This window comes from Pleurodeles waltl, chromosome 6 (genome assembly GCF_031143425.1).
Source record: "Pleurodeles waltl isolate 20211129_DDA chromosome 6, aPleWal1.hap1.20221129, whole genome shotgun sequence".
NCBI classification, from domain to species: domain Eukaryota; kingdom Metazoa; phylum Chordata; class Amphibia; order Caudata; family Salamandridae; genus Pleurodeles; species Pleurodeles waltl.
Window position 1 is genome coordinate 749456217 of NC_090445.1, and position 18597 is coordinate 749474813.

The following is an 18597-nucleotide window of genomic DNA, read 5'->3' on the forward strand; positions in this document are numbered from 1 at the left end:
CGGTGTACACATTGGGTCAGTAGCAAGGAAATAGCAGGAGGCATGGAGAAAAGAGTAATTGTGCATTTTAAAAGTTATAACATAATAATAACCCTCGCCAAGCACAGTGTTGTCATCAATAATGTACTTTCAGATGTTCGTCATGTTATCAGTGATGTCTCAGATCTTGTTATGAATGATGTAATATGGGAGACAATTAGCAATGCAGTGAGAGCTGGCAATTCTTTATTTTTTTTATTTAAGTTATTGGAGATGTGTAATGTGGCCCCCATCCCTGGGACTGTATTCTCTTTTTTTTTTTTTTTTTTTTTTTTAATGAGCGGACAGCACAAGACCCCTCCTCCCAAGCCTATACAGGCCCTGGGGAAACCATCCCTCGGGGTTGTAGTCATTTTTTAAGGAGCGGGAGGCAGTGGCCGCTCCCAACCGGTGGGAAACACTTTTTTTTTTTTGCCGGTGCTCTTGGGGGTCCCTGGGGCATTTCGAGGCTCAGAGGGGAGGAATCCCTCCCCTTTTAAATGATTTTGGAGGGCTGTGGATACCACATTATCACTGATTTTTTCACATTACTTTGACCTTTGTTTTTTTTAGTGAATTCCTAAGTTTTTTTTATTGTAAAGTAAAACTTTATTACCATATGTAAAGCCAACCCCAAGCCTGTAGCCAGGGCATGCGTCTGACCCCTGTGTGGGCAGACACCCTCAGCGAAGTGTGTGGTGTTGGCCACAGGGCCTGTGCCCAAGCCCCTGCAAGTGCTCTACCCCCTGCTGCGGGTGTGGCTCTGTGCAGCATGGTTTTAGACACAGGTCATGGTTTGTGGTTGGTCTTGCAGGTCCTGGTCGCACTCAGGCAGGTTTACTGACTTTGTTGAAGAGTCACAACACCAAAATATTACAAGTGGGCCTATTGGTTTTATCAAGGGGGAAGCAATATATCTATAAAGCAGATTAATGATTGTTGTCCAAAAATCACCAATATTTGTTATCAAATGAATATTTGAGAAATTCACTGACCCAGGAGACTTATTGAGTTCATTTTTTTTTTCGGGAGGAGAGGGGTGCTGCGCTCCCTGCAGCCCCAACAACATTAAAAAATAAATGCTTGGTGGTGCCCTTTCCCCTTCTAGGGATATCACTAAGTAAAAGGTAATGTGAGTATCCCTTGCAGGACAATATCGGGCGCACCTTTAAGAAGCATCGAATAATAAATTATCTGTTCTTGTCGCTCATGTATTATTCACTTAAAAGAAAATATATATATTGTTGTGGGTGTCCTGTTGGCCACCTGGGAAACCCAGATTTTGAATTTAGATTCAGGGCTGTGGGAGGCTCCCCGGGGCCCCCACAGCCATAGCCGGCTCCCCAGCCGGCACCCGTAGTGGATTCTGGTGTTTCTCACTTGGGGCACCCACAGCTCCACTTTCTTGTGGGCCACAGAAGAAGTCCAAGGGCCCCCACAGCCCCAGCCACACTCTCCTGTGCCTGCACTCTCCCTAGCAGGGAATCATAGTGTTCTGGGGTGGGCTACCCAGGACATGGTACAGTTTTCTGCCTCAGGGAATGGGGTTTCTGGGGCCAATATGGTACTGTCCCCTCCCTTAAAAAAAATAAAATAGGCCCGGTGGATGGGGCCCCCGGTACCTGAGTAGGTTCAGGGAGAGCAGCTGTGCACTCCTCCCCTTTTATTATAATTCAGTCCTAAAGGATGGGGTCACAGGGGTCCTAGAGTGGCACAGAGTAGGGACCACATGCCCCCTCCCCTTTATTTCTCATTTGGCCATGGAGGATAGAGGCCCAGGGGATTTATTGTGGCACGGGGAGGGTTATCGCATGCTCTCTCCCCTTTGTACTTTGGTCCTGGGGGATGGGGTCCCAGGGACATAATTGGCTCAGGAAGGAGGGGCCCATTAACAACCCCCTCTACAAATAATTTTACATTTTGACCTCCAGGACCTGGTCCACCCTGGGGGTCATTTAAACACTTAACATTTAGCACCCGCCATTTTGTTTTCATTTTTTTGCCACAATCCTACAGTACGGCTGGATTGTGGGGAAAAATAAATCCATTCCCTCCCCCTATGCCCCTGCCCTCTGGTGGGGTTTGGAGTCCTTCTGGGTATCCCTTTCCTGCCCACTTATATTGTTTTTTTTGTTTTTTATTTTCAGGATGGGAGACTTAGCCCCATAGCTCCTGTAATGGCTGCCACAAAATTATCCTTCATGTTGCGGCTAGCCAGTAAGAGAGCTAGAGCTTGTGGGACCCTCACTCCTGAAAGAGCGTGGTGCCCCAAGGAAAAAAAGCTCCCCAGGCCAATCAGAATGCTGTTTTTTTTTTTTTTAAGTTCTGCTCACAGGACTCATGCGAGAGTCCCACAAACCCAACCATCCAGACATACAAATATTTTTTAATCTTAATTTCTCAAAAACTACTGACCGGATTTACACCAAATCACAAAAAGCCCACTGTCTAGACCAAGACTTAGCTGCCTGTCAAATCTGATGTATTTCCCCTCAGTTTTTGCAAAATGTCTATGGAAAATACTTGGGAAAATGTGATTTTCGGACCCCCTTTTTATCTCCCTGATTCACAGATCAACCCAAAAATTTGCAGGAAGGAGCTGAGGTGGATATCTATCTATCTATCTATCTTTCACTGAAAAACACATAACTAGGTTGACATTTTACCCATACAAAACTACAGAAATTCAGTAGTTATAGTTATACTTATAGCTATACTTATGTTAAGAAACTATAACTCATTGGCCAAAGTTACTTTCTGGCATGAGTTCTAGTTTCTTCAGCTAAGTATAAGTATACCTATAACTGCTGAATTTCTATGGTTTTGTACAGGTAAATCATCAACCTAACAATGAGGTCCTTGTAACCTTTTTTTCAATGAATTTCTATATTTTTTAATGTAATATCTAATTAGCACATATTAATACAACCACAACCACAGCCACACGTGGCCTTCGGCTGTGCGCAGAGAGGTTTGGCCATAGGGCTTGGCATCAGGATGTAGGCAACCCTCCCACATGCACCCAAATCCACGCTGCACACAGCCTTTGGTTGTGCGCAGCATGGGGTTGGATGCAGTGTGTGCATTTTTTTTTGGGGGGGGGTGGTGGTTCCATATCTTCGGATCCTTTGCAAGTTTGCCCTGGGGGGGGGAGGGGCACGCATAGCCCTGCAATGGATCAGCAGATCGGATGCAAAAAAATGGGGCAATTTCTTGCCCAAAAGTGGTCCCTATGGGACCCTTCCATGTGTTTTATGGGGTCAAGAGACCTATATCCTGACCCGTTATGTTTTTACGCTGTTTTTTTCCCCCCAGCCCATGTGGAAAAATAAATAGCGGCTGCAACTTTTCTGTCAGGTTGCAGCTAGTCAATCAGGTTCTTGCTTTTCCTCTGGATATGTAGAGGATCCGCATCTCTAGATATATACATTTTTCTCTGCCTAATAACTCTGAAACTACTGAACAAATTTACACCAAATAACAAAAGGGTGCTTTCTGGGCCAAGATCTACCTTTCTGCAAAATTTCTGCAAAATTTGGTGTAAATTAATTTGGGCTGTAGCTGTGTCTAAAAAAATTGAAAAATCGCATAGACATAGAATGGGGAAAAAACGTTTTGGGCCCTCAACGTTTTATCAGCCCCCATCAAGACAGCAGCTGGACTGACTGTCATACTAATTTTGAATAGTGAAGATTCGTCAAAGGGCACTAAAGTTATTTGCAAAACAAAAACGCTCCAACTATGGAAAATATGGTAATAACTATAACATATATATAAAAATCAAACCCGGCTGCACAATGTCCCGGGGATCGTGTTCGGTTGGGAGAAAGAAATCCAAAAAGAATCTTTCAATTGTAAATCCACCGTCAGCAATTAATTATGAAAAAATCCTTAATAGTAGATTTAGAACAAATTCACCATCACGCTGTCCTGGCCAAATGTATACGCATTTCGGCAAACGCCTTCAACTGGATATATATATATATATATAGTTTTATATATATATATATATATAGTTAGAAATTGGTTCTTTGGTTGGCAGTCAGGTTACCCCCTGTCCGAGCAAGGATCCTCACTCTAGTCAGGGTAAGTAACACACAATCCAAATTATCCTGTGCCCACCTTCTGGTAGCTTGGCACTGAGCAGTCAGGCTTAACGTAGAAGGCAATGTCTAAAGTATTTCTGCAATAAATCATACAGTAACACAGTGTAAACACCACAAAAATGCACCGCACAGTGTTTAGTAAAATATCGGATATTTATCTGGTTAAATTAAGGTCAAAATGATAAAGATTCATTGGTACAAGCTGAAATATCACTTAAAAAAAAAAAAGAGTCCTAGATCTTAGAAAGCAACAATGGTCTCATGGTTTCACAAAGTGCCTGGTTTGCGGCAAAAATTACACGCACGTAGACCGCAGAGGAGGAGATTCTTTCCACGCTACAAGGGGCTTGCATTGATTTCCGTTTCAAAGGCTTGGTTCCTACTGCGATGCAGGTTTTTCTTTTATGCCAAGGGACAATGCGGGGAAATCCTGGGCATGCGGGACGAAGTTACAGGCTTTGCATCGATCAGGTAGGCGATGCTTCGAATTTTCTGTCGCACTGCAGGCACTACGTCGATCCTTCACTCGGGAAGTCAGGCTGTGTCGTTCCGGTTCAGCTGTGAGTTGATCCGGTAGGACTGTGCGTTGAAGTTCCGCCCACAAGGCAGGCGCTGCGTTGTTTCTTCACTTGGAAGTCAGGCTCGGCCGTTCCGCTTCGTTGTGTAGCGATTTTCTCGTTGCAGGCAAGTCTGTGCGTTGTTTCTGGCAGGCTGTGTGTGGATTTTTGGCACACAAGGAATTCCTTGAAGAAATGAAGTCTTTTTGGCTCTGTGACTTCAGAAAACCGGAGGCAAGCTCAATCCAAGCCTTTGGCGAGCACTTCTCAGAAAAGTCAGAGGGCAGCAGGGCAACAGCAGGGCAGAAGTCCCTCACAGAAAAGCAGTCCAGATAAGTCCTTCGGGCAGCCTAGCAGTTCCTCGTAACAGGTTGCAGGTTCAGGTCCAAAAGTGTCTGATTTGGTAGGGTCAGGGACCCAGTTTACATACCCAAAAGTGCCTGAAGTGAGGGAGACATCAACGAGTGGTTTTGAAGTGCACAAGGTCCCCTTTCAGTACAACCCTGTCTGCCAGGATCTCAGTTGGGCGTTTGGCAGTCCTTTGTGTTAGGGCAGGCCACTGTCCTTTGAGATGTAAATGTCAGGCCCTCCACCCTTCTAGCCCAGGAAGACACATTCAGTATTCAGATGTGTCCAAGTTTGACTGAGCATTCTGTGTTTATGGTTGTCTGGGTGAAATGCACAAGGAAGCTGTCAACCAGCCCAGACCAGATGTGGATTGGAGACAGGCTGTAAGGCACAGAAAGATTTTAAGTGCAGAGAAATGCTCACTTTCTAAAAGTGGCATTTCGAAAATAGTAATATAAAATTCAACCTCACCAGTCAGCCCATTCTGGCCACATTGAAAATGACCTGTCTACTCCTTTCTGATCAGAATCTACCACTCAAACAATATACAAGGGTAGCCCTAATGTTAGCCTATGAAAGGAGATGTCCTCACAGCAGTGGAAAACAAATGTAGGAGTTTTCCAATACCAGGACATACCAAACTCACATGTATATGTCCTGCCTTTTACCTACACAGCACCCTTCCCTACGGGTTACCTAGGGCCTACCTTAAGGGTGACGTATATGTAGAAAAAGGGGACTTTAAGGCTTTGCAAGTACTTTTAAATGGCAAGTTGAAGTGGCAGTGAAACTGGACACACAGGCATTTCAATGGCAGGCCTGAGACATGGTTAAGGGGCTACTTATGGGTGGCACAACCACTGCTGCAGGCCCACTAGTAGCAATCCATTTAAAGGCCCTGGGCACATGTAGTGCACTTTACTAGGGACTTACAAGTAGAACAAATATGCCAATTGGGTGTGAACCAATGTTACCATGTTTTAGGAAGTGCGCAGAGTCCTAAAGCCAGCAAAAACAGTGTCAGAAAAGTGGAGGGAGGCAGGCAAAACATTGGGGGGTGACCACCTTAAGGCTGTCAGGTCTGATAGATATACATATATATAAACATACATATATCCGTGGCTGTCACCACTGTGTTTGTTATAGAGTTACAGTTAGGACCTTGTTACCATAGGAAGAACTTTTTTTGGTTTAAAAACATGTTTGGCACCATTTGACAAATACTTATGAAACTTTCCAACACAAAAGTTACTTCAGCTCCTTCCTGGAAAGTTTCGGTGATATGTCAAGTGGGGGGGCCAAGAAAAAAGACAGGTCCCAAAACACAATTTTCCCATGCAATTTCCCATAGGAAACTTGAACAGCAAACATTGCTGAACCGAATTACTCAAAATTTGACAGAAAACCAACAGGTCTTGGGCCAGGAACTGTGCTTTTTTTTTTTAATGACGTGGTACAAATACATTAAAGTATTTTTTAAGAGGTTAAGGTGTGAAATATTTGTATATGACCGGACAGATGGGTTCATACGCAGCTCGGGAGAGTCCTACAATTATGCAACTTCAAATAACAGATCAATGTAATTGGCGGGGGTCCCATCAGCCATCTCACTTTGTGGGCAAGAGAGTCTCCCACTGGAGCTTGTGTTGTGATTGGATGGCTGCAACATGAGGATAAATGCTGGGCAGTCACTTAAGGAAGTAGGAAAACTTTTAAAACTATATATGGTATATGAGGGGGGTGAAGAGGGCACCCTGATCCCTGGACATTGTCGGGAGTATCCAAATAAAAATAAAAAAAAAGTACATAAAAATTTTTTTTTTGAATGATCCCGCAATCCTGTGGAGCCCAGGGAGCGCTGGACTCCCGCCGGAGTCCTATGTGAGCTCAGGGGTCACGTTTTGTAAAAATATCTTACTTTGCTTCAAAAACCTCAGAAATCCACTAAAAAAAGCAAAGCTTAAAGTGAGGTTATAAATGTGTGAAAAAGCACTGCTTAGGACTCACACAGCAACACTATTGACATGTTCTATAACATCTTTGATAACACTACTGATGACAACTAAAATAACATCACTGATGACAACACTGTGCATGGCAAAGGCGCAAGAGTTATAGTTACTTGAAATTAACTGGTGCATTTTCTGTGAGTTTTTTTTTTTTTTGGTTTAATATGTTATGTTTAAACTAACATTTTCACTGAACTACAAAGTCACTTTCAACCTTTGTGTTTTTTATTGGATTTCTGACTTTTGTGTTTGTTAAAAGCAAAGCAAGATATTATTACCGTACCTAACAATACCATCACTTTAAACATTGTTTTTTTCAGTGAATATATATTTATATAGCCAAATCATAAGTCGTTCCTGCCATGACCTGTTCATGATCTCTCACATGAAAGTCCTACCAACATTTTTATTGACCTAACCAGTGACATCACTGAATACCTCTCAAGAATTGTCATCAATGATGATGTGAATGCAACAGTGACACATGAGATAGAAAGACCATTGATGCATTATAAGGAGCCCAATATCAATAGGCTTTGAAGACATTAATTGTCCTAAAACACCCTCACATTCTATTTTGTGACTGGGGGTAGTAATAAATAATAATTAAATATACTGTGATGCAATTTTATCATTTTCTTGTCCTATACTTCTCATTAATCCGCACTCAAATGGATTGTATGCCTGGTGGACATCTATTAAGGAGAATGAGCAATTATGCACTCACCAAGAGAGGTGTATAACGAGCGGCCCTGAGACTTCTTTAACAGTTCCTTGATTAGTTGAGCCCACCGTTGATTACAATTTTAGAGCATGGTGAGGATTGAAACCAGTCTTGAAGGAAGCCACCTTGACGAGATAAGGATTTGTTGTCCTTTTTAATCAAAAGCTTGAGTTCTTTAGCCAGTATTCCAACATTTGCTATTGTCCATTGCATCAGGAGCCTTTTTGAGCCACTTATCTAAAACCTTTAGTAACCTAAGTTTCCAGGCCTGCACACAAGACAGCTTTGCAGCCAGCACCTACTCTGTACCCAACCCAGCTGCACATGGATGTTGGCTGCATGCAGCAGGGGTTGACCACGGCCCTTCCTGGAGCAAAACCCTACATGCAGTCATGAGTGTGGCCTGCCCACCTTGTGGCCATACTGTGTTGCACACGGTCAACATGCAACTGTAGATTTAATGTATCTCCTTACTTTTTAAGCTTCCTTTTATGCCATCTGCAACCAAGCCCTACGCTAACTCTGTGACCCTGGCCAAATTGTGCATGACATTTGGTTATCTGCTGCATATTCCAGGCACTCTGGGCATGTTGGAAATGGAGGTTCTGGTTGGCTAGGGTATGCACCTAAGCCAGGCAGAACCACCAACTCTAGTCACGGCGAGGGAGTTACACACCCAAGATAACCCATGCTCACCCCCTTGGTAGCTTGGCACGAACAGTCAGGCCTATCACAGAGGCAATGTGTAAAGCGATTGCATGACACACACAATACACATGACACAATTATGCACACCACAAAGGACTCAACACACCAAGTAATATAAAAGTAAATGGTATTGTACACAACATCATTAGAACACAACATGTCAGTAATAACCTGCTACAAAAGCATTTGTCAGAACATTACACAGTTACTAGTACTCTGCAAAAGCCAGCAGTAGTTACATAAAACACATAGATTACTGGTTATTCTGCAACATAAACAGTAGTCAGGAAAACAATATCAGCAGAAATGCACATGTCATGGGAAACACATCACCAGGAAGGTCAAACAGCATCATGAATGTACATATGAGAAACTTCATCACAACATCCTGAATGCACATTCAAAATGAAACATTCCCTGCATGGTAGATGCCAAGTTCATGGAGCCACATAAAGGAGTTCCAGCGCTCCTTCTGTGCTGAATGTAGCCCAAACCGGCTTAGCGGGAATGGGGCCTCCATCGAGGGTCCCCTTCCGTCCTGTGAGCTGTCTCGTGAAATGTGAGGAAGTGGGGAGCACCCATCCCTTCCTTTCGAGTGGGGAGATCTCTCCTGTTAATCACCACTACTATAATGCTTGCTCCCGGGGCACCGATAAGGAGCGCGCTTCGCACTCTTTGGATTTCCACAACCTGCCCAGGTCGTGGGGGTGATTCCCTCCGGCAGCACTCAAGAAGCGCTCAGAAAGTGCTTCTGTTCCAAAAAGTAAAGCACTTGGCACGTGCTTTGGCATGGCTAGTCCAGCACTTGGCAACACAAATACAGGGATCTTCATGCGCAGGATCCCAATAAATCAAAAAGCGCTCTGGGCAAACAAAACAAAGCGCTCTTCCTACACTTCCAGGATTCCTTAGGCAAAGCTCTCTTCCTGCACCACTTCAGCACAGGGAAAAGCTGCAGGGGAACAGAGGGCACACCTCCCAGACCCTAGAGACGGGGAGAGAGTGCTCAGGGTGGCAGAGACCAAGCAAACAGGCCAGCACAAACAGTTGCAGACAGTTGCAGTTCCTCCTAGTGATCCAGCAGGTCACAGGCCAGCACAACAGCAGCAGTCCAGGCTGTTCCTGGCAAGGCCGTCCAGCAGCATCCTGTGTCCAGTTCACTAATCACAAAATGTCTCTCTAACGTGGGTGAAACCCCCTGTACTTATGCTCAGTTTTGCACAAGCTTTACAAAAATAGGTAGAAGTTCCAATCAATCCTAACTGGTTCTAGGAGTGTCCCCTCTCTCCATCAGCATCGGCTCCAGAAATCAGTTGGGGGTAAACAAGCCCTTTGTGTGAGGCCAGGGCACCTCTATGAGACCTCCACACTCCCTGTGTGCACGCTGTCTGAAAAGCATGCAAAAAGCCCAGCTGTCACTCTGCCCCAGATTGGATTGGAGTCAAGCTGCAAAACACCAGAGTCATAAGCAAAGAGAAATGCTCACTTTATAGAAGTGGCATTTCAATAATGGCAATAAAAAAATCCACCTACACCAGTAAGCAGCATTTCTCACTACCATTACAACCATATCAAACATGCCTACATAACCCCTCATAGATCAGACAATACCCCCTAGTCATAAGGCAGAGCATTTCCAATGCAATCCTATGAGCAAGGCAGCACTCACAGCAGTGAGAAACCAAATAGGCTGTTTGCCACTACCATGACAAGCCCCACAATCAGGCACATGACCTGCCTCTTACATACATAGCACCCTGCCCCTAGGGCCTACCTTAGGGGTGCCTTACATGTAGAAAAAGGGGACTACCAGGCCTGCCAATAAATTTAGATGCCAGGTCCTTGTGGCAGTAAACTGTGCACGCAGGCCCTGCACTCGCAGCCCGGAGACAGGTTTGAAAGTCTACTTCTGTGGGTGGCGCAAGCAGCGCTGCAGGCCCACTAGCAGCTTTTAATTTACAGGACCTGGGCATAGAGATACCACTGTACAAGGGACTCACAGGTAAATTAAATGTGCCAATTAGGTGTAAGCCAATCAGACCAACTTTAGAAGGAAGAGCACCTGCCCTTTAGCACTGATCAGTAGTGGTAAAGTGCTCAGAGCCCTAGAGCCAACAACAAGAGGTCAGAAAAATGATGGGAAGGAAGGCAAAAAGTTTGAGGATGACCCTGCAAAAAGGGCAAGGTCCAACATGGACCAACACCACTGTGCGCCAGTCACCTTCTCCTCGTTCAGACCGCCAACCCTCAAGCAAAGTCCAAAGGCCTCCTGTCCACACTGGATCCTGGTAGTCCTTTTATGACCCCAACCTCTCTGCTTGGACTTCCTTCCCATGCTTCTTCCTTACCCACACTATCTGCTCCTCCGCCTCATCTTTTACTTCTGTGCAGAGGGATACCGCAGGCCTCCAGTTTCACCATAAGATTGCAATATATCTGAACCTTGCACCTCGTGCACCAGGAAATCCCACTTCACAAAAGTAGTGTTTTTAAATTTACATCTGGCATTCAAGGGAAAGATTCCTGACCTAATCGTACTTTGTGGGCAAAATATAAACTTCTACTACTCCTAACAGCATTACTCTTTCAGCATCCATCACCAGAGATGCAAAAGCTTTCCTGCACTTCAAAGCAGGGCTCTATGACTTTACCGGTACTTCTCAGCAGTGTCACACTACTTTACCAGTACTTCTTAAAAGGGATGCAATACGTCACAATTTCTGCTCAGAATGACTGCACTGTTCACCTTCATTTCACATTCGGGCTTCAGAGCATTGCAGGCATTTTTCAATAAGGCTGCAATGCTTAACCAGAATTTTCAGGAAGGATACTATATTTACAAACATTAATCAGCACATACATTAACTTAAAAGCCCTTCTATGGAGGGCTGCAATACTTAACCAGCACTTCTCACTGGGCAGTGCTGTAGGTCGCTAAAACATTTCACTTGTCTGCATTACTTTACTATCAGTTTTCAGTGGGACTGTAATACTATGCCAAAAGACAATAGAGAACTGGTTGAATGGTCTCATACTATACAGCATATAGCCATCATCCAGAACCGAAGTATGTACACAGACCGAATGAATGGGATCTGTAAAGCACAAACAGCTACCCCAGAGGGTGTCCCGACGCAGCCCATAAACCCAGTCCTTACTACGTCCAATGTACTTAGATGTTGGGAAAAAGACAGGTTTTGAATTTCTTCCTAAACATGTTATCAGATTCAATGAAGCTGAGAGTAGCCAGGAGCTTATTCCACGCTTTTGAGGCCACGTATGCAAAAGATCTACCACCTGCTCTAGCCGTATTAAACGGGGAGATTTCTAGAAGGTTTGTATTAGAAGGTCTCCGTCATCTATTGGTACCATAATGTTTCAATCGGTCTGTGCGATATGTTGCACCTCACCCATAGAAAGCTCTATGGGTTAGTCAAGGCCTTGAACAGAATCCTTTTTTGCACTGGTAGCCAGGGCAATTGTTTTAAGTACGCTCTTGTGTGTGTGGTGTGGAAGCTTGAGCACCACTGAAGCTGCTGCATTCTGAAACTTCTGCAGACGGTTGACCAGATATTGAGGTAGGTCGAAATAGAGACTATTTTGCAAAGTCAATCCTTGCAGTAATCTATGCATGCCCTACCTCTTCCGAGATTCTTCTGGCTGCACATCAAGAAACTTTTTAAGCGATCTCAGTATTGCAAAGAATACTCCATTGACAGTGGGTGGCACCTGGTGTTCAAGGGCTAAGGGGCTGCACCCATAGCCTTTTCTGGCCTCTCTAGTGAAGCATATATTTAATTACATGATGAAAGTAAAACATTTTCTGCACAACATTTTCGGAGTGAAAGTTGTGCACTTTGAAAAGCCCCACTGCGCCTGCGTCAGTATGTGGCTGAAAGCTGCACAGTGGGGCTGACGGGGCTTGCCCGCGCAAAGCCCTTGCGTTTTCTCAGAACGCAGTGACGTCCCTGGCTTATTTCCTCCTCCACCAGAAGCCCTGATAGTAAACAGCCTGGAGCGTTTTTTGTTCAGCCCGGGTTTCTGAAAACTTCATGTCACTCCGATATTATTCTCCACCCTTTCCTATTTACTCAAATGGTGGGGTGTGATCAGAAGGGTATACGTACCAGAGGTAAAATTTTATTAAAAGAATGTGGCATTGCGCAAAGAAAATCCCCAGTCTGTGGCACAGAAATGGAATAAATACAATAAATAACTCCATCCAGGGCTCTATGGGAGACAGGAGTGTGACCTGAAGACCTCAAGTCATAAATATGCCAAAGACAACCCTGCACACAAGTAAGTTGGAGCTCTATCTTTTTTACAGACAAGAAAAGAATCTGGTCTCTCAGCTCTCCTCTCCTTTTACTGCCTCTGTAGGTGATTTCCTCTCTCAAAGGCAGTAATGGTTCCAGTAATTTATCATGGCTAGTTATTGTTTTATTTCTTCTGCAGACTAATGATGTGATATGTCATATTAAACATGTAATGTGGAGCTCAAATAAACGTGTACCTTTTATCACTGAAACTGCTGGATACTGGATGGGTGAGGCAATGTGTGTTTGTTTGAATGTGTTTGCAGGGCTTGACTGAGTGGCTGAGAAAATGTGGGTGTCTGTGTATAAGAGTTGTGTGAATGGCAGTGGATGACAATGTGGATGAGTAAATGGGTAGGTGACCAAAGGCAGTGGGTTAGTAGGTGAATGGAAATACTTGGGTAGTGAGGCTCTCTCACAAGGTGCAATTCCGTCTTGTATTTGTGCCCCACCACTGCTTTCAGTCACCAGCCACCACTGTCCAGTGACCAAAAGAATTTGTGGGGGAAAGCATGATTCGAAGTCGAATTTAACTCAGATTTTTGCAGTGCCTTGCAGTAGAGGGAAAGGAGGAGTTCCTTTGACCACCGCTCATTGGCTAAGAAGTTATTTGCTCCTTATAGGAGTATTTCTGTATTTTCTCTATACATTTAAGATGGTTCTCATCCATCCACTTCCTAATTCTGGTGAGACATACTTTGAAAATCTGCCCTCATTTCTTGGCGCTTTTGTCCAGAGAAAGCACCAGTGTGTGCCATCAGCACAGGATATTACTGAAATACGATATGACATTGGCCAGTGGTGTTGTGTAGACATTAAACAACAGCAGACTCCGGGAACATCCCTGTGCAACCCCTACTTCAAGCAAACTGCTTATCTGAGCAAATGGCTAAAATCATTACTGCTTGTTGGCTATTGGGAAGAAAGGATTGTATGCATTGTAATGCAGTACCACCAATCCCCACTGGTGTAGTCTTTTCAGGAGAAGCAGGGAGACATCATATCTAATGCCACCGATAGATCTACTAAAATCTGGATGGTTTTAAGACTATTGCATAATGATATTTTAATGGTCTCAGATACCTCCAGCAGGGCAGACTCTGTACTGTGTTGTGGTTTGAACCCTGATTGTGTACTAAGAAACAGCATATTATACTTCAGGTATTCAAACACTTGGGTGTTGACAGATTTTCCAGCATGTTTTTTTAAACACATTTTATTACATTTTCTTAAGCAAAGACGTTGCATACATGTCAAATATAGTCATACAATGTGGCACGATTATACATAATATTAGGCAGTGAGCATCTAATATGAGCACTTGCGTGTAGCCTGGAAAATGTTGGATCTACTCCAGGACACTGTAGTCTTATGTAAACAATCAGGAAAAGCACGCACTAGAAAAAGCTAATGCAGGAAGTAAATAAATGGGCCTAAAATTAGACCGCATTCCTGGATTAGCTGGGGGCTTTTTAAAAAGAAATGTCTAACCTTGGCCAACTGCCATACCTCTGGAACTTCACCTAGTTCTAAAGGGGTACTGAATTTTTTATTGATTATAGGGTTAACAGATTGTGCAGCTTTTTTCAATACCCTTCGTGCCAAAGGGTCATCAGAGGAACCTGGCTTACAATTAGTTTATTTGTTCAATTTTTTCCAATGTTAAATTGCTAAATTGCTGAAATGAACAGTTATAATTTGGAAGGGGGCTTTCTGGGGCATACACACCTCTGGCCAAACCAAAAAGCGTTTCAAGTCTGCAAATTTACCAATAATTGCTGACCAGCAGGGTACAACTTGTAAATAAAATAATGGGGGACTAATGATCATGAAGCAAATCACAATGATGTCACAAGCAGTGACGTCACAACAAGGAATGTCATGCCTTTCTAATAATTCTACTTAAAAGGTCGAGTCTGTTTTACAAAAAACGAAAGATAAATATATTCACAAAAGAATGTTAAACTTTTTTGATTTCACTTTTTATACATGAATGAATGAATGAACGAATGAAACAAAGACAGGTTTTGTAACGCGCACAGCTACCCCTAGGAGAGTATTCGTTCCTCAAATAAATTGGTAACTGAGTTTAGAGATGGCTGAAAGACGCAACTTTTTAAAAAAAAGACACGTTTATCCTCTTTTCAACGACTAAATAAAATGTGCTGTTCTTTTGTTTCCTCCTGTTGTTATTTATCCAGCCTTCAAACCACAAACGTGCTTCACATTTGCAGTGCATTAAGCAATTGAAGGGTTACCTTTGTCAAGTAATCTGTTCCTCAGATGAGAGATTAAAAGACAACCTCTCCTGGGCCATTCTTCCAAATAAAGCGAGATAGGAGTTTACAAACAGGAGGCCAATGGCTGCCAATGCGACCAGCTGCATCGCTTGGGCACAAATTGACACGTCAGCCACAGGCCAAGGTGACCGAAGTCTCCTTACTGCTAAAAACAAGCATTTGCAATGCAGTGGGTCTCACGTTTGCTCGAGTTTGAGCTATTAGCGTTGTAAATTCCTAAGTGGACTTTTCTTGCACATAAATTGAAAATGAAGAGTGAAACAGTTGACATAAGCGAGCCGATTGAAAGCGCCACTGCGGCCATAAGTGTGCGCACAAATGAGAGATACAAAAGGAAAAAGAAGTTTGCTCGCAGTCAAACGTATCAGCAAATTATCCATGTAACAGGACTGATGGCCAAGGCAGTAACAAAACCGCCCCAAGGACCGACAATGGTAAAGCATTTACCAATTCTAACAAAGGATTTTTGAAAAGCAAGCCCATGAACGAGTGATAGTGATGAGGGTGTGGTGGGGGTAGATAAAAGCCCACAGATAGATTACAACACGTCAGAGCGTTTGGCGCTCCACCTAAAAATATTGGAGCTCAGTCAACCGTGTCTACCTCCTACTCATGATCTTGTTAACCAGCTAAATAAAAGGCGAATGTAAGATGATCTGTTTCAGAAAAGAGCCCATTTTCTGTGTGTAGTGGAGGTTTAAGCTAGCAAATCATGTTGATCACCCTTGTAATATTTTGTTTTCTCATACAGGTGCAAGAAAAGCTCTCCCTCTCACAGACAAAAACTGAGTCCGTGGAAGGCTATTACGAAGAGGCAGAGCCCTATGATACCTCAATAAACGGTATGGGATTCCTCCAAAGGTGTAATTGACCAATGTAATTTGTGGAAACTAGACGTCTATCTTTATGCTAGACCAATAACACACAACCACTGTGTACTTCCTGATACAATTAGTTCCACATTGTATCCTGAGGCAGAAAGAAAGGAAGCCTTATACCGTGTAAGAAATTACACCTGTGTTGTCACTGAGAAAAAATCGACGTTTGTCATAAAAAAAAATCCTCTTATAAAAATGTTTTTAAAAACTGACTTACTTCCTGATAAAGTGCCACTATAGATATAGCTATATATATATATATACATGTGTTTATGTTTGATATATATATATATATATATATATAGTATTCTTTGAAAGCGTGTAAATGTATAACTGTGAGTGGAATTGTTATCTCCAAAAGATAAGAACGTGTATATTTTTAATTATCATATATACTGTGTGCAGTTCTCGGGTAACACTCCACTGGTCTTTCAGTAGCTAACTTTGCGATAGATGCAAAATGAACGGCCTTCCTTGCCTTTATTTGCACCCACTTGCAGCGGCCGCTGCTGCAAATCTCAAGGGAAGGGGCAAGCGAGGGAAAATGGAACAGGTGAAGTAAAACATAAATATTAATAATAAAAAAAAGTACCTGTTCCGACACTGCTGTCTCGCTCCTCTGCTCTTCTAGTGTTCCAGCAGTCCCTGAGACACCAGCACAGGCTCCCCATGCAATCCTGGCGCTGCTCGCACAGTAAAACTAGCTTAAGAGCAAGGCCAGGATTGGTTTGAGCAGCTAGGTGTGCAATCAGACACTCCATGGGAGTCTGTGCAGTTTCTCCAACCTTGCTGTGTAACACAGCTGGGTGGAGAAACCTAAGTGTGCATGTGTGTTTGCCCGGCCTAGGACGTGCAGCCAAACACACATGCGCACTTTTAGGTGCACTCCCCTGCCCCCATCCGAGGACCCATCCCACCCCTCCCTGCATATGCTTCTGGCCGAGCACGAGGTGACTTGCACATCCATACCTAAGGTCGGCCTTGGTTATAGTTTCACACTTTCGATCATAACTAAGTGCTGGCGAATCCTGGGATTTATAGATTCGCTTTTTACAGATTATCCAAATACGCTAATATATCGTAACATGGAAAATGCTATTCATCAAACACTGGGTCAGGACAGAAATCTCATGATAACAAGGGGTTAGCTGGCTGCTAGGCAGTGATATATTAATAACCGCTAAGCTCTACTGCCCTTTTTGACCTTAGCACTGTCACAGCTGTTTGATTTAGTGTCGTTTCCGGAAAAGAACAGAAACTAGTAGTGGTCCCGCTTTGTTTATCGTCCTTCATGGGTCAAAAGTGGTCCTGATTTCCATCCTTTCCGAACGGTTCGAATAGGTGGCTGTCAGTCAGGCTGTCGTTGAAGAGACACCACGAGACGAAACAAACTCTGTTTTCTGAGTTAGCTTATCTTCAATCAGCAGCGTTAATGCCTTTATGGGCATATACTGGTGCAAGAGTGACGCTAGGTGGCCATTTAGAGCATTGCGCTGACTAGATGTGTGGAGCATGTCTCTCATGAGAGTGGGGACAAACCAAACCAAACTGGAAGGCCAATTCACTCAAATTGGCTGCTTAAGATGTCAGTCACCAAGAGCTGGCAGAGATCCAACCACTGAAATTGCACGTACTTTCCGTTATAACACTCGGCTCTAACTTCCTTTTACTTTAGAATTCGCTCTTACAGAGCCTTTGGCAAGTCTGCTGGACAACTCCGTGTTATCTTTTCCCAGCTCGCTTTGCGCGCCGGTAGCCATTATAAGACGTTTATTTGTCACCAAGTGGATCTTTGGGATTTCATGAAACACTGCCATACTCCAAGGCAAGCCCCTGGTCTCGCTAAAAAAACATAGTTCTTACCATAGGCCGAGCTTATCCAGCATGATTGTTTGTTATGCTGTATCTGAGCTCAGTCTTTCCTCTATCTCTAGACTCAGCCTTCACTGCATGCTAGTCAAGTGGTTATCTATTTGGAATTAAATAGTATCAGTGGCCCTGGGACAGCAATACTAAACAAGAGTTACCAAGAAGGACACCAGAAATAAGCGCCACCCTGAGGCAGAAGAAAGGGAAGCCTTATACAGTGTAAGAAATTACAGCTGTGTGGTCACTGAGAAAAAATGACGTTTGTCATAAAAAACGTTTATTTTATATATATATATATATATATATCTTGTAGTAAGTTGGCTCTGTATATACTATTTCAAAGTAAGAAATAGTGTGCACAGAGTCCAAGGGTTCCCCTTAGAGGTAAGATAGTGGCCAAAAGAGATAATTCTAATGCTCTATTTTGTGGTGGTGTGGTCGAGCAGTAGGCTTATCAGAGGGTAGTGTTAAGCATTTGTTGTACACACACAGGCAATAAATGAGGAACACACACTCAAAGACTTACTCCAGGCCAATAGGTTTTTATATTGAAAAATATCTTTTCTTAGTTTATTTTAAGAACCACAGGTTCAAGATTTACAAGTAATACTTTAAATGTAAGGTACTTCACTTAGATACTTTAGGAACTTTGAATGGACACAACATCATGTACGGTCTTTGTAAAATTGGCAATAAGCTATTTCAAAAGTGGACACTGCAAAAATCAACAGTTCCTGGGGGAGGTAAGTAAAGGTTAGTTTGGA

The 18597-nt window shown here is 43.4% G+C and overlaps 1 protein-coding gene across 2 annotated transcripts in view; it reads left to right on the plus strand.

Annotated features, from left to right (window-relative positions):
- The window catches only part of AFAP1L2 (actin filament associated protein 1 like 2), a 478342-nt gene that overhangs the window by 331140 nt on the left and 128605 nt on the right, over window positions 1-18597 (plus strand). For both annotated transcript variants that reach the window (XM_069239306.1, XM_069239307.1), the window contains exon 5: window positions 15838-15928. In XM_069239306.1, the coding sequence (XP_069095407.1) occupies window positions 15838-15928 (91 nt within the window). The remainder of the gene's footprint in view (window positions 1-15837; window positions 15929-18597) is intronic.